The 16,155-nt window shown below is 41.5% G+C and overlaps 1 protein-coding gene across 7 annotated transcripts; it reads left to right on the forward strand.

The window, feature by feature from the left end:
* The first annotated feature begins 5,935 nt into the window (after positions 1 to 5,935).
* Positions 5,936 to 15,760, forward strand: LOC119018740 (tropomyosin alpha-1 chain-like). 7 transcript variants are annotated; one of them, XM_037096637.1, is made up of 10 exons: positions 5,941 to 6,211; positions 6,667 to 6,792; positions 9,432 to 9,565; positions 10,386 to 10,503; positions 10,722 to 10,792; positions 10,924 to 10,999; positions 11,127 to 11,189; positions 11,453 to 11,522; positions 12,215 to 12,293; positions 12,742 to 12,884. In XM_037096637.1, exons 1-10 carry the CDS (start codon positions 6,098 to 6,100, stop codon positions 12,743 to 12,745), a joined length of 855 nt encoding a protein of 284 aa, XP_036952532.1. In that variant the 5' UTR covers positions 5,941 to 6,097; the 3' UTR covers positions 12,746 to 12,884. The 7 variants fall into 7 exon arrangements, with proteins under 7 accessions (XP_036952538.1, XP_036952532.1, XP_036952533.1 ...); XM_037096643.1 differs by lacking the exon at positions 12,215 to 12,293 and having other exon boundaries at positions 5,936 to 6,211; positions 12,742 to 13,080; XM_037096638.1 differs by lacking the exons at positions 12,215 to 12,293; positions 12,742 to 12,884 and adding an exon at positions 13,863 to 15,042 and having other exon boundaries at positions 5,942 to 6,211.
* The last annotated feature ends 395 nt before the right edge of the window (positions 15,761 to 16,155 follow it).

Consider the following 16,155-nt stretch of genomic DNA (forward strand, 5'->3'; position numbering starts at 1 on the left):
CAGTGTGTGCCATGTTTCTTTTTTGCGGATAAAAAGTGTAGAGTCCTTAGTTGAATACGCCTCTTTTTCTCTATTAACCCAAGTTCCTTCACAGTATTGTCAATGCTAAGACAAAAAACTCAAATAATCACATTAAATGTTTGCAGTATGTTAACTTCGCTAAGTACAATATATCAGAGGATCGTGTTTATAAAACTTAGTTACAATATCCAAGTTGTTTACTATACAGTTCATGGCCTTTAGTCTTTGGGTCCACTAGTCCAAGGTAGGTGGGTGAGATTGATGCCAGTTTGTTATCATTTTATGGGCTATTAAAGGTGCATTATGTTGATTTGGGGAGGAAATTTTAATCAGATCAGTAAAGAGATTTTCATTGACAGAATTTTTATAATTAAACCAAGTAAATAAAAGGTTAAATTAACTGAATAAACAAACTGACCTTAAAGGTAAACACAATCTGTTTCACTTGTTTCTATAAACAGCAACATAACATCAATACCTGGTAAGTAGTATAGTAAAAATATAATAACATATTTTTAATGGACTGGTGTTGGATCGGTCCTCTGTAGTTCACGTATAGAAATCAGTATCCAGAAGACAAAAATGACAAATGGTCTGTCTGGATTCAGAATGTCAGTTTCCTTTACCTTCTCCCGTTAGATTTGTAATTTAGGATGGGAATACACATTTAATTCTTCAGTAATGAAAAAGGTGCACACACTTGAAGTTATTTAGAACACACACCTTGAAGCACATCCCTCACAAGCTCAAATATCTGTAACCCCATTCAGGTCATGTCCCATGTCCCGAGGTCATGTCCTCAGGTTTTCTGTGTGAACTTGGGGGCAGTTTCCGAAAGTCAATCTTTTTTTGTAATTTATAGGCAGATTTGCATATGTATAGACTCAATATATGCGTGAACATGACGACTTATAGGAAAATATCAAATGCAGACTCGAGCTGGGTATCAGTATGTGTGCAGATACACGACCTTCCTTTGGGAAATAAAAACATATTTTTGCATTTCCAACCTTTTTTGAAAACAAAATACTGAAACGTTATCGATGCATCAGTCTTAATAAAGGACTTTGAAAAAATCGCAAGAAAATCATATCTGAGCAAAAAACTCTGGACCAAAATAGAACCAAACACTCAAACACCAACTTTCACTGACAGATTCCAGTCCTCCATCTGTGCCACAGACATATTGGTTGTGCTCAGGGTCAATGTCCTGACCTACAAGCACTCAGCTCCACACCGCAATTTAATTCCTGACAGCATTTAGACCTGTATGTTGGAAAATTAAAACATATACAGATGGTAAAAATGAAACAGTTGGCTGAAAAATTAAAATACGAATCCTCCAACTCTCCATGTGTATGTGCTCTCATAAGCTGATTCCTGTCTGAGCAGCGCTGTCAGGACGCAGAACTCCACTACAAGTTCTCCAGTTCCACGGAATAACAGAGAGGTGAGTTCTGGCGAGAGGACAAGTGTCTCTTTAAGTGTCTGTGTCACTTCAGTGTCAAGACGAGATGGTATTTCTGAGTCAGCACTTAACCTGAAGCTATATTGAGTCCACGCTATGAACTGAGGCCCGCGCTAAATTTGTCTGGCACTAAAATTTGAGGCGGCAATGTCAGTTACAGTGTCGCAGCTGCTCCCGGCACTGCTTTTAAACCTGGAATCCCTTTTTCCGCTATATTCACTTAAAGTCACGGCTACGGCTTTAAGTTTTTATGCTTCTCTAAGTGACAGAAACCTAAATCTCACTGACTCTTTCACTTTTCCACCCCCTGTACATATTGGATGTGACTTGTGACAAGAGGCCTTGTTGCACCGGTTCGGCTGAGGAGGGAGACATCAAGAATCCTGGCTAAAAGGACGAGGGCATTGAATTTAATGTGGACAAGCAGCTGATAGAAGACAGCTCATCCATTATTTTTATGCCCTAAATCTAATTATAATAAAAGTCAGAAAGCGGGTACGGTTACTGATGACTGCAGCATGCCACATAGCAAGTTTAGAGGCGCCATCCACTCAAGACAGTTGTGTTCGATGTGAGAATGTGGGCACCATTTTCTTCCCAGCTTCCTGTGACCTGCTGTCAATATCCAATCTTTCAGCATTTTCTTTTCTAGAATAAGATCACCGGTGTCGCGGTGTTGCTCCGCGGATTGGAAAATGACACATATGTTCCAACAAGCAGTCATCGCACTGATATTTTCTCATGACTTCACAAATGAGCTCTTGCGTGTCTGAACCGTCATGATGGGCTTGATAAGGCTGAATCACAGCAGGAGGTAATGTCTGACTCAGGAGGAGTTGGTGGAACACTGACATTACTACTCCTCCATATTTTTAATTATGGAGGAGGAGGTGAGAAGTTCCAGTCTAGACACTAACAATGAAATCATCGCCATACTCTACACTTTTGTCTGGGAGCTGCTCGCTCAGCTGCCTCGATACATCAGCGATGAACCACTCCAACAGCTCCGGGCTTTTAATTGTGGTTTGACTAATCAGCGTTTTGTTTTGTTTTTTTGTATTTGGTCTGCTTATTCCTCTAATTACCTGAATTACAGCTGTCGCTATGCTGAGCTGTGACGCACCAACCAAAAACCAAGCATCTATATTTAGATTTATGAGTTCTTCACAACAATAAATCAGTTGTGCATACGCGGCCATCAACAGACAATGGTCCCTTAATGAAAATCAACTTTCAGAGGTCTTTAAACTTCACAGGTGACTCTTCAAAAAGGTCGCAACATCATTGTTACAGGGACAAATGCTTCCCTGCGTGATGGGAATTGTGGGAATACTGAGGCCTGTGTCAGTTCTCACGCCCGCCACCATTAATTTGACTCACGGTGAGAATTCTTGTCAGGTGAACAGATTAAGTGAAAGTCAGATGTTTTGTCCAGAATCGTAACTCAGTACATTTACTCAAGTACTGTAACTTTTTGAGGTATTTGTACATAACTTCAGCATGTTACTCAATACTGCACAAATACTGTACTTTTTACTCCACCACATTTATTTGATAACTTTGGTTACTTTCAGATTTCATGCTGCATCAGAGCCAAATTTGTAAACTGATTTATTTATGCAGCAATCAGATAAAGAAAAACAAAAACAGTAATTCCAGTATTTAAGATAATGCTGAATATCAGATCAGATCATCAATTTGGCCGGCTGCTCGGTATCTCATACTTTTACTTGTACTTTTCATATTTAAGTACATGTATTGCTCCAAAATTACTGTTTATACCTGAGTATATTCAATAACATATACTTTTCTTTTAATTTTATTCAAGTACTATTTCTGCAGGTGAGTTTCACTTTTACCAAAGACATATTTTAACACCATATCTTTACTTTTACTTTAGGGTATACAGCACTACATACTGTGGATCTTCTAGTGAGAAATTAGACCTGTTTTTGCAATTTAGCGCAAGTCTGGCAACAGTTGAGAAGAGTTACAGTAACTTTAAACAGACTTTAGGTTGTGGCTTGTTCCTTCCATTAATGTGAACAAAAGAATGTGAAGAAAGGCACCAAGTAATTGTGAAAATGACTTATTGTTTTTGCTGTAGGCATAAATGCTCTGAGCATGATGTCCAGGACCATTGTAAAGACTTAGGAAGAGAATATAAAAACACAGTCAACAGTAAGTGTGTCTGCACTCAGAGAACTCCAGGTCCAAGTATGTATGTATGATGTAAGTGTAAGTATGATATTCAGACCCCTGAATCCAAACCCTCAAATTAATCATTAATTTTTGGACGGGTACAATGTGGTGATGTTCATCTCTCTAGCTATATGGGGTGCGAGGGTGACACGGATTGCGCCATGAGCCTCTGTGATCTCTGTATACGACAGGCATGCCTGGCTGAGTGCTCAGCAGCCCACAAAACACATGGTGGGATGACAACACAGTGACAGCTGACCGCCTTAAAAAAGCTCCGCAGGAAGGATATCAGACCGGACCACCACAGAGATACAATACTGGAGTATAACGCAGAGGGACAAGTGACTCAAAGTTATAGATATAGATTACTATTTCTACCAGGTTATTGAAAAATAATTGTCATAATCAAGTGTTTATTCTTCATTATGTATTTTTTGCTGAATACATTTTAATCAAAGGAGGAATATCTTCACTGATGTTTTTTTTTTATTTTTTTTTTATGCCTGAACAAAGTAAAAAAACTAATTAACTCTTTCATGACTGAGAAAACTAAATAAACAAACATCCCTTTTCATACTGTTTTACTTACTGGTTATATGTGGCGGACCCTGCCACCTGTTTAGCTTCAAACAGTGTTCTGTGGCACTTATTTCCCGCCAAATATGTATTGTTTATCCAGTTATGGGATGAATTAATATGTCTGTGTTTGTATATTGTAAATTGAGTTCTGACTTTGAATTTCTTCACCAAAAACCAATAAGCAGTCACACTATCATTACTGGTTCTGGGTTTATCCAGCTAATTCAGACTTAAGACACGTTGAGGTGTTTGTAGCATGATTTATCAAAACCAGACTGCTTGTTTTTATTCAGTTTCCCCCCTGATTCCCATCACAAATTAACCAAAATAGTATACGATCTGATAGAAGAAAGCTAAAGGCCATTTTCTAAATGCCGGGTTCAGTGAGAGTGGGAGCGGGCCACAGGGGCCATGGACGGAGTCAAGCAGGTGGAGGGAGTAAAATCCCAAATATACGCACTCAACAAAACTCAAGAAGAGTAGTAAAGGTACGGGGAAGGAGGCGAGGATGCTTGAGTCCAAAGTCTCCTTAGTAAATGACAGAATGCTGTCAGCTGGGCTGTTATGCCTCGAGGACAAGAAGGTGGTGCTCCTCATATAGAGTTACACAACATCAGTGCATGTCTCTCCGACATATAACCTTTCATTACAACAAATCTACATTTCACCCATTAACTTAAATTTAGCCACATTTGGAGATTCTTTTTCCCGAGCTCCAATTTCCCTAACATGTAGAAAAATTAATTACGGTAGTCGACCGTAAACTATTATTACTCAACCGGTCCTGGCCGCAGGTTGTGTGTGACAGCTGCTGCTGCGCCAGTGGCCCTGTGAACTATCACAGAGGCGCTGTGAGGGGGGCTGTTGAAATGCCAAAGCTTCTGTAACTTCCACTGTGCACGCTTCTGCCATATCAACTGCGGCCCATTTGAGATATAACTCTCAGGCATGTATTAGCTGAGAGAGGAGTTGGATGAGCTTGATGATATACCTCTACGGAGAGCAAAGCCCCTATCTGATTGCTGTCTGGATGCTGAACTATGCTGTGAGAGGGAGCCGCTGAAATGATCCCTGGAAGACAAACAAGCCGCTTTGGCTAACACGACACCCCGCAGAGGGAGAGGAACTTTCACAGGGGCTTATCCAATCAGATATATTTGTTTTTGTTTGAATAGCTCCGATGCTTGGAGTGCGGGGAACAATTCATTCTGGTACCCATCACTGTTGAAATGTGTTGTGTGAGCACATGATTCATTAAACAGTGCCAGGTATTCTTCATGCTGGCAGAAATAGACGTTAGAAAGCCCAAATGATTGGAAAATAGAGGTCAAGATTTTGCTCATTTCTCTTTTCGCACATGCAGTTTTATGGGTTATCTTCCTGGGTGATAATTAGGTCATTACTATCAGTATGTTTCTCCCAAATAAACCCCATTCAATAAACCACCTCTTGACACCCTGCTTCCTGCATGTCACTTGGAGGGTGTTGGTAAGAGGAGTGGACGTCTTGGTGTGAAGGGGAGGGTCCTCCTGACGTCCGAACCCCATGTATAGTCACATAAGCTGTCAAATCTCTTGGAAGAGCCAATCACCGCAGAGATCCAATAAAAAGATAGGTCCCGCGCTGGCAAACAGCTGCAGTTGTTTCCAAAAAAGTATTGGGTATCCAGTAACTTCCCAGCCGAACTACATATTGGACTCACTGCAGCCCAAGCGAGCTCGCACTCCAGCTTGGCGTTCGGTGTGGATCAGACGCTCCGGTCCTTTCATTCACTTTCTTTTGTTTTTTTTCATTTTTTGCGCGGACACCCACCGACAATAAGCAGCCATGGATGCCATCAAGAAGAAGATGCAGATGCTCAAGCTCGACAAGGAGAACGCCTTGGACAGAGCAGAGCAGGCCGAGTCAGACAAGAAGGCAGCTGAGGACAGGAGCAAACAGGTCGGCATCCCGATGTGAAAGACCCTCCGGTGCTTTTTACGCACCGGTGCCAGTGGCACGGTGCGCCTGGCGCTGCACGGTTCCCGCATGTCCAGCGAATGAGGAATAAAAGTGTATCCCCCACAGGATTAAGTCAACGCTTAAAAAGCACGACGTCTTTGCGTTTGCGTTATTTGACTTTATATTCGGGCTGCGTGATGTTGGCAACAATAAGGCGCACTTTACATTTACTGGATTGCTTAACATTTAGCTGTAATGGCTTGCAATAGGCATTATAATAAAGGCCTAGAATACATTTATTTCTTAATAGTTGATATACAAACAGTCATGTATTATTTTCACACTTTGGAGATTATTTTAGACACTATGTGGTGTGCATGCTGAGGAGTGTGAGAGTGATCATATCTGTCTTCTGCATGTCGGTAAGTGTCATCTTGTCTCACTGTGTCTCCCAGCTTGAAGATGACCTGGTGGCACTGCAGAAGAAGCTGAAGGGAACTGAGGATGAGTTGGACAAATACTCTGAAGCCCTGAAGGATGCCCAGGAGAAACTGGAGCTGGCTGAGAAGAAAGCCGCAGATGTGAGTTCCGGGCTGATTGCACCACTGACTTGTGGAGAAGCCCCCAGTGACGCAGCCCCTTGCCTAACACTTTGACCTTGAACCACTCCTTCAGGTCCCCTCAGGAAACTAAGATTACCAGCCACCATACAGATGTACTGTAATGATTATAATGCGGTCATCAATTATAAAAGGCTTATGGGCCATACAGGATGAAAAAATTGATAGTTAAATTTAGCCCTTGTGCTGTATATGGTAAGGTCACAGCTCAGTGGCTTACCAGTGCACTCCACAGCCATTTGGACAAATCTGATGGCCAGTGTAGGGTTTCACTCGAGTGTTTTACAAGCATATTTTGGCGTGTAAAATCCTTGACAGATTTGTGGTTGTTCTGGTTTCAGTTGGCAGCTCTATCCAGCCCTGATGAAATTACCAGTTTATTGGCTGAGTTTAATATTACACCAATTATGGCTAATTGATGACCTGACAATCAGCTGCACAACAACACATTATATGGTGGCATATAAGAGACACATAACATGGCATGAGATAAACTTCACTGACTCCTCACATGTGAAATTAGTCATTTATTTGGCCTTTGTATGGCTTTATTGATAAGACAGCTTCAGAGATGACAGGAAACAGGGTGTGTGTGTCGGGGGGGTGCTCAGGTTGGGACTCAAACCCAGGGTTGCTGCAGCGAGGACAAAACCTCTGTACATGAGACAGTTCACATTCACCTGATTTGGGAAACTAAAGAAAAGTACACAAACACATTCATGATAGAATAACAGAAAACAAGACATAAAATAAATAGTCTAAAAACTAAAACTACAACAGATTCTGAACACTTTTGACCAGATAAATGACAACATTTTTTTTTAAAGTAGAGGTACTCAGTACACCCCACACAAATTAAGTAGAAGAGTTGCTGAATCACATGAAATCACAAGAAAAATCAGGACGTCATGAAGTTGCATGAAAAAACAAAAGCAAAAAAACCCCCAAAACAACAAAAAAGGGACTGCAATAAGATGAGGGTCTGGACTGAAGAATCAGTGTTGGAAGCAGGATGCAAAGTTATTGCACTTGAAACCGGAAAAGCAATGTGTGAAGTCTAATTAGTGCCGACAAGAGGACAACAACAACAACAACAACAACAACAACAACAACAACAACAATAATAATAATAATAATAATGATTACCATAATTATAATGTGTATGAAAATAGTTTGTGTTGTGTTCATTAATTAGACTAATAACTACGTGTCCACAAGTGTAACTTTGCACTTGACGTCGCTGTGACTCATGATGACCAATGAGTGTCCAGTGCCCGGAGCTGTGATTTTATAGGGTCGGCTCAATTTACCAATAGGGGATGCCCTCAAAACAGCTCACGAATTAAACAGTCGTTTAACTCGCAAAAAGTAGAAGAAACGGCACGTAGTCAATTCGTAACCGCACTGAAAATCGTCACAACTGCGATATTTTCTCATTTAAATGGCGAAATCGACTCATTTGCGTGTAAAATCAGGTACTTCCGGGGTTGGTGGCACATCCCAATCCCCATCAGCCGTTGATTAAGGTGGGGGCAGGGATCAAACGCGCCGCATCTCCAAGTGTATGTGTGTCTGAGGCAGCCGAGAAGGGGGAACAAAAAATAACTAGCTTTAGCTGAGAAACAGACACACACATACAAGAAAAATAGCAAAAAAAAAATGGCCGGTGGGAGCTCTCTGGAAGCTGTGAAGAAGAAAATCAAGTCGCTGCAGGAGCAGGCCGATGTGGCGGAGGACCGGGCAGCGTTACTACAGCGGGAGCTGAACCAGGAGAAGAGCTCGAGGGAAGCAGTAAGCCGCCGCTAATTATTTAAGGCAATTAGCCCTCAGACTTGACTGTCGACGGCATTATTAGGCGTGATTCTGGGTTTTAAAACACATTAAATAAACGTGGCTTGCTAGGCCCCGAACAGCGACACAAGCGCTCAAAAAACAGCCAGGTATCAGGTAGACGTGTTTTGTAAAATTAGCCCAGTGCGGGATGAGAGTGAGTACAAAACGATGGGGTGGATGAAGGGACACCACCCCGGCGGCAGGTCCAGAATAAACAAACAGAGCTGTAACAAGTAGGCTAACAATGCAGCAGCAGCAGCACAGGTCCTCAGATAAAACCCCTGTGTCAAACTCCCGCAGGCCACTAGCTACTTTGAGCTCATCTCATCCCATCAAAACACTTAATTGTATCCGTATTATGTAGCTAATTTGTTTATGGGACAGGATGAGGATGCAGGTTGGGCTAGGGTTGGAAAAAAAAACAAAAAACGTAGTGAATGTGAGGCTATCAATGTCCTGAATTCATCAATGCAACATGTCTTGAGTTTAAAATATGTGTTTAAAAAAACAAAACAAGCAGTCATCCATCACTGCTAGATATATTATCTGCACAGGCTGAGCAGATAATGTGCACAGTGGAGCCTCCATCTCTCCCCCATGGGCGTGTTCCTGACCCAGCCCAAACTCTCCTCAGAGAGTCTGCAGGAGCAGCCTGGGATGCTTGTGGCCCTGCAGAGCCCAGCTGAAGCAACTGTATAGGTGGTTTTCAGGCTGTGTTACTGAACCTGATTTGACTCTGTGGGACTGTGTTGTTGTGGTCTTCCTAGGCTGAGGGCGATGTAGCTTCCCTGAACAGACGCATCCAGCTGGTTGAGGAGGAGTTGGACCGTGCTCAGGAGCGTCTGGCCACAGCTCTGACCAAGCTGGAGGAGGCTGAGAAGGCTGCTGATGAGAGCGAGAGGTGGGTAATACGCAGACCCCAACACAATCCACTAAGAAACCCTGCTGTTAGTCGTTGGTATTAGTCAGAAGAAAAGTCACAGTTGCACTCTGAATCCCACGGATGTTGTGAATGTTTAGGCTACCTATCACTTCATATAATTAGAAATTGTGAAATAAATTCCTCCTGTGACAAACAGTGTCCTGTCAGGATTAGGACAGGAAGTTTTGGGTTTAGAAGAAAAATGGAAAGTAACTTTTTAGGGCACAGTGATCATTCTTGCACTGGAAGCTTTTAAGACTAATGGGAAAACAAGTTTGATGACTCTAGTCAAAGATTTCATAATGTTTGCCGGTTGAGTACCACTCCCGACATTTTGTTGCCACTGGTGGCTGGAAGTCATATTGTGCTGATAGTAACAAGTGGGGACTAAATTGAAATATGGGGATAGACATAGCTAACATTTTGCATAATAACATAGCTAAATCATTGTGTTTACACCATCTTTAGCTTTAATGCAGTATAACCCACAGCCAGAGGTGGCGGCAACACATGTCTTTTAAGATGTGTGAGAAGGTCCAGGGACTGAAAATATGGATAACAAGTTACACTCCTCATATCATAGCTCTATTTGGAGTCATTCTTATGTGTCCAGACCATTGTGTCTGTAAAGTATCCAGATAGTAATCCAGTGTTAGTGGAAGTATATGTAGACATCAGTAGGAACCGCGTGCTCCGTGTTAACATTCTCTCAGTTTCCCGGGCCCCTTATACTTCTGGTCTCTTATCAAAACATATTGGCGCTCGTGATGTAAATGCCATGCTGTTTTCTGTCCCTCAGAGGCATGAAGGTCATTGAGAACAGGGCAATGAAGGACGAGGAGAAGATGGAGCTGCAGGAGATCCAGCTGAAGGAGGCCAAACACATCGCTGAGGAGGCTGACCGCAAATACGAGGAGGCACGTTTTTCGCAGCTGTTCACACCATTCTTGAAATTTGATCGTAGCATTTCCTACATTGTTGAACCTTGATGTACTAGCTGGCGTCAGTGGCGGCTTCCTGTCAGATGCTTATTATTGCCACAAAGTCTTCAATGACTATTGGAATTACAGTAGATACATTTTTATTTTTAGGATGTCACACCACTATGGGACTAAACTTTTGTTTGTGACTTCAGGTGGCCCGTAAGCTGGTGATCATTGAGAGTGACCTGGAACGTACAGAGGAGCGTGCTGAGCTGTCTGAGAGGTAACAACTTCCTTCCCTTTGCCCTGCAATTCCTGACTTGATGTAACATTTCAGGCTAATTATCTTGTATTTTTCATTTCTCCTGTCTGTGGCCTCTCCCTGCTTGTGCAACCCAACCCATAAATCAATAGCAAATGCTCTGAGCTTGAGGAAGAGCTGAAAACCGTACAGAACAACCTGAAGTCTCTGGAGGCCCAGGCAGAGAAGGTAAGCATGGGTGACCAAGACATTCAATACAGTTAAACAGTTCAATCTGTTAAAAAAAAAGAAAAAAAACAACTCTTTTGCGATGTCCTGTATATTGACTAACTTTGGCCTTTGTGTGCGACCACAGTACTCACAGAAGGAGGACAAGTACGAGGAGGAGATCAAGGTTCTTACAGACAAGCTGAAGGAGGTGAGTTAACTACAGTTGGCGTAAACTGACGCTAGTGAGTCATTTTATAAGAGTTTTATCCATCCTGTGTTTTTGATTATATGGCATTTTATAGAGTTTGATGTGTTTAGTAGCTTGAATTAAGAATGCTGATGATACATTATGTGTCTTTATTACGGCACTTGAACAGCACCTAAGTGCTTTAAGTGTCCTGTAGGGTTGTGGTTAGTAATGCAAACCTCTTAATGTGAATATCTAACGTTTGACTGTGATTCTCCTCTCAGGCTGAGACCCGTGCTGAGTTCGCTGAGAGATCAGTCGCCAAGCTTGAGAAGACCATTGATGACCTTGAGGGTATGAATCTTTTCCACTTGATTTTACACATTGGTGTTTTTACTAAATGTTGGAGCGTTCATTACAGTGCAGTTTTCCAGTTAATACTCAATAAGTCAGTACAAAAAGGTAACCTTGTTAGGACTTATGGACTCATCATAGAGTCATGGCATTTTTCATAAAGTAAACACCAGCTACTCTGTGTTTTCTCAAAACGACACTCATAAAAGAGACAAAAAGCACCTCTTTTATAAATGCTGGTGCAGTGTGAGGTTATTCATCTGGTCAGCAGGGTGTTAAATAGTCCTCAGGACAAATATCTGCACCGTCAGTGGTGCACCAGGGAGAGAATAAAAACAAAGAGGTGATCCACAGAGGCTGGCGTGATATTATTCATGCTGGCAACAACATTTCTCATCTCACCACAATGCTGTTTGGCATTCTGGTGTTGTGACTGTTCAAGGCCAGCTCGGTCCCAAGCAGTCGTCCCAGGGTCACGGAACATGTGAGGCAGTTTCTCTGTGACTCCTCAGGAATCTGACACAACATCACCAGCTGTTCCATGAGCACTTCCTATTTCTGTCTTGCCTCTTTTTCACTTTCTCTATTTGCGTTCAGACTTTTGTTCACTGACACTTATTATTATTCTGTTGTCTTCTTATTTTTGTTACAAACCCTTCACTGCCACCCTCATAATAATTACCACGCAATAGATGAGCTGTATGCCCAGAAACTGAAGTACAAGGCCATCAGCGAGGAGCTGGACCACGCCCTCAACGACATGACTTCCATGTAATTCACCATATGCTTGTTTCTATTCTTTGGCTTAGATCTCAACCCCCCTCCTAACCACCAACCAGTACACAACAGCTCCCTCTTGTGGCATGTATGAGTGCAGTGATTTGTATTTTGCTGTATTATAGATGGGGTGGATTCCTCTAAGATCCCCCTTCACTGCTTGTCTAACATTGATTTGTGTTGAACTAAATGGATGTTTCTGACTAGTTTCTCAGGCTAGATCCCCCAAACATCTAAAATTGGTAACTACTAATGACATTTAGCAGTAGAATTAGTTTCCCTTTGTTTCTTCCAACACAGCCACCTTTCTTCATAAGCTTCCTTCCTTTCTTGTTCAGTTCTGCATCTTTTTTTTTTTTTTGCTTCTGCATGTGATTTATATTCCATTCCTCCTTTTTAATACCTCCCTCCAACACTTTTTGTTCTCCTTTTTTTTCCACAGCTAAATCTTTACACCCCTTACCTCAGAAGCTGGTTGAACAACATCATCATCTTTCTCCTGTGCAGCTCAGCCCATCTTTCTGTTTCCTCTGTCTCTGTATTTCTTTACTTGTGCACATTGGGCCGTTACTGCCGCCATCCATCTGTTCATCTCTCGTACAGACCTCTTTGAGCCGTATTACTTCCTGTAAAATAAACATTATTCCATCTATGCCAGCCCTTTCCCCTTTCTCCTGCCATGTTTCTTCATTTCCATTTGTCCCATTTTTTTTTCATTTGTTGTCTGTCATGTGTTTTAATTTGTTTTGTCGAGTAGCTTTTGAATAAACTCTTAAGCTCCTCTCTCTTTCACCGTTCCCTTTTCTGTTTGAGAGGACTGTTACTTTGTATAATGGCACTATTGGTGTGGTGAAATATACTATTCACTTTCAACAAACTGTTGTCAACATAGGAATCAACGGTTTTCCTCTCAGTTTTCCTCTTGTATTAGAAGAATTCAGTTAAATCCCAGCTGCCATGCTTGGATAGATACTTTATACGGCCATTTGTGTTGCTACTTTCTGTACTTTATTTAATCAAGTTTTAAGCTAGAGATTACATATTTCTGTGTTGAGCACACTTAAGTTGCCAAAAGGATCAGCTGCTGCTTCAACATGGATTTTACATTTAAATGCTGTCTCAAGCATCTTAACAATGATCTCTAGCAACTAAATCCTATAAGTGAGAAAGTTAAATCACAAGACATTCAGACCTCTTAGGAATGTATTTGCTTTGATATGACAGTTACCGGCCTCAGTCCCTGCGCCAAAGATCGCTGACTCTGAATGTGGATCAGTCATTGGTCACTTATGTGTCGGCTTCTTCCAGACTATCTTTAGTATCTCAGTAAGTATAAAGTCAACAAAAGGGATAGTGAGTAATTTGCACCCAATTAGTGACAGCTTGTGAGACCATTTGGAAATGTGAATGACAAATGGAGTGAGTTATTGGTTCATGAGGAGGCCAGGTCGAATGCAGAACTGTTTTGTGATTAGCCTCGAAGCGGCACTAACTCTTTGTCTGTTGTACTAACCTGCCTTCTGTCTCTTTCCCTTCTCTCTTACCTGCTCTCTGACTGTCAAGACCATCTATACAAGCAGCTTGAGAAAAACCGTCTTCTGAACAATGAACTGAGAGTAGCTTTAAACGAGGCCTAACCCCGGACCGGCCTCTCGTATGCTTTCATTCTTCTGAAACTCAAATGTCCAGGCATATTGTCTAATGCTGTGGTATATAAAGAGTGTAGACAACCGTGTCCACGACACAAAAAAACTAAACCAAGTCATGCTTTCAACAAACGGGATACAAACGTACGACTTTAACATTATGCATGCTCAAACTGCAGATTCAGGTGGGAGGTCAGACGACCTCAGGTTATGAATGGATTAGTTTTTTTTGTTTTTTTTCGCTGTTATCGACAGGGCTGTACTGTAGCAAATCAGTCCAGTTGAATCCTGCATGGTGCTCCGGCTCATGGGGTGAAAGCTGGAGAAATGCTAGAGGTCGATGGCTGAGGAAGGCTCATAAAATGCTGAAAGGACTCCAGAATCCCTTCCAACATCCCAGAAGCCCCCTTGTTATGTCATAATGACGAACCAGAAAGGATACGTTTTCAACCAAAAAAACTCATAAATTGAAAGACGCAGTGTGTTCGGCGTTGCTGAGAACCAGAATTGGCTTGTTGGAGTTTTTTTGTATTTTTTTTTATCTCTTATCTGTAGCATCTCAGTCAGGACACACATCAGTGTTTTTGATCATTTGCTTTGCATTAACAATACATTTGATTTCGGTGATGTGGTTGTGAACCGTGTGACACTCCGGAGCAAGGTTACAAAATCACCCCTCAACTCAAATTAAATAAGCATGAGGACTGGTTAATGAAAGGAAGATAAATTGGGGGTAAAATCAGTGCTCAAGAGTTTTTTTCCTTTGAGCTGAGCCTGTTCTGGCAGGGTGCTTGGACACGATACTGTAGGTCACAAAATCTGTTGCCACACAGACTTGGTCAAGAGCCATTATTCTGTCCAAAACCCAGCTCACGCAGTCTTAAATACAGCCCTGTCTATAGCTTATTTACAGTGAATTGGCTCACAGACTTGGAGATGAGGACATGTACTTACTGAATGCTAACTTCTGCTATCAAAAACTAAATGTTTGTAACAATACCACCAGATGTCTAACACCTTTTTGCGGGACTAGAGCTTCGTCTGTTTATATTCTGTGCATCTTTATGCTGTCTGCCTTTTTTTTTAACTGATGCAATGCTATATTAACAGATAAACTCACACGTGCTAAAGAAGAAGGCCTGAGCGTAAAGCAGATGCTGGATCAGACTCTAATGGAGATGGTTAACCTTTGACCCAGCCACGTTGCCTCATCTGCTCTGAATATGGCTGGCTCCTATGTACGGCTGCTTCACATAATGCTGGGCCTTATGTTTTCTATGTGTCCTCTGACCTTGACATCGGGAAGAAAAGAGCTCTTACACAAGGTAGCACAAACAGCCTCAATGGCCTACAGTTCACCGACACTGTTTCCGTCACACACTGTAATCAAAGGTCAGTTTACATTCACTGTATCTTTAATAGGTTTACCTGTATATGTTGGGAGAATTTGCACTTTTGTAGGGAAAAATACTGCACATAATCATCGTGAACAAAGCCATACGTTCAGCCAAGGTTATGTAAAAGGGACTTTTATTATGTGTACTTTTGTAAAGTTGCTTGTGTGTATTTTTTTCCCCTTTCTTCTGTATTATAAACATTCATTCAGTGTCGGTCATGTTGTACGCTTCCAGTTTGGCGAGGAGGGAATTCTTGGCGCAGTTGCTTGAATGTACCATTATGTACAGCTAGGTGAATGAAATGTTTGCACACTGTACGAACTGTTCTGTTCATTTTGATAAACTGATTTGTTTGATTTTGGCTCTCCCATTTTATCATGGAAATGTAAAGAACATAAATAAATGATTCGATCAAGTATCATTTGTCGGGCATGATTAAATGATTTTTTTTTTTTTTTTAAATATATATACTGGAAAGGGAACAGAAAGAGGGGAATGTGAACTCTGCTGTCATCACAGTGGCTATTTTTTAACATCAAATGATCTATATGTCTGTGCAAACTAAACTTTTCCACTGGAGTTGTTGTTGAATTTTAAATAACAAGGCCAACATAAATACTTCTGATAAAAATAGTTACACATGACCTCTTAGTATGTTGCGTTTCATCATCAGTGCCTTCAAGTGTGCCTTATGTCAGTCCAACCTGTAGAGTTTCTTTGTATATTTACTTAAGCAGTGGCGCACTACTCTTTCATACTTACAAGGCTCTAAAATGACGCGATGTCTCACTTATTTCAGCTTATCACAGGTTA

The sequence above is a fragment of the Acanthopagrus latus genome, chromosome 4 (assembly GCF_904848185.1).
Source record: "Acanthopagrus latus isolate v.2019 chromosome 4, fAcaLat1.1, whole genome shotgun sequence".
Classification (NCBI taxonomy): domain Eukaryota; kingdom Metazoa; phylum Chordata; class Actinopteri; order Spariformes; family Sparidae; genus Acanthopagrus; species Acanthopagrus latus.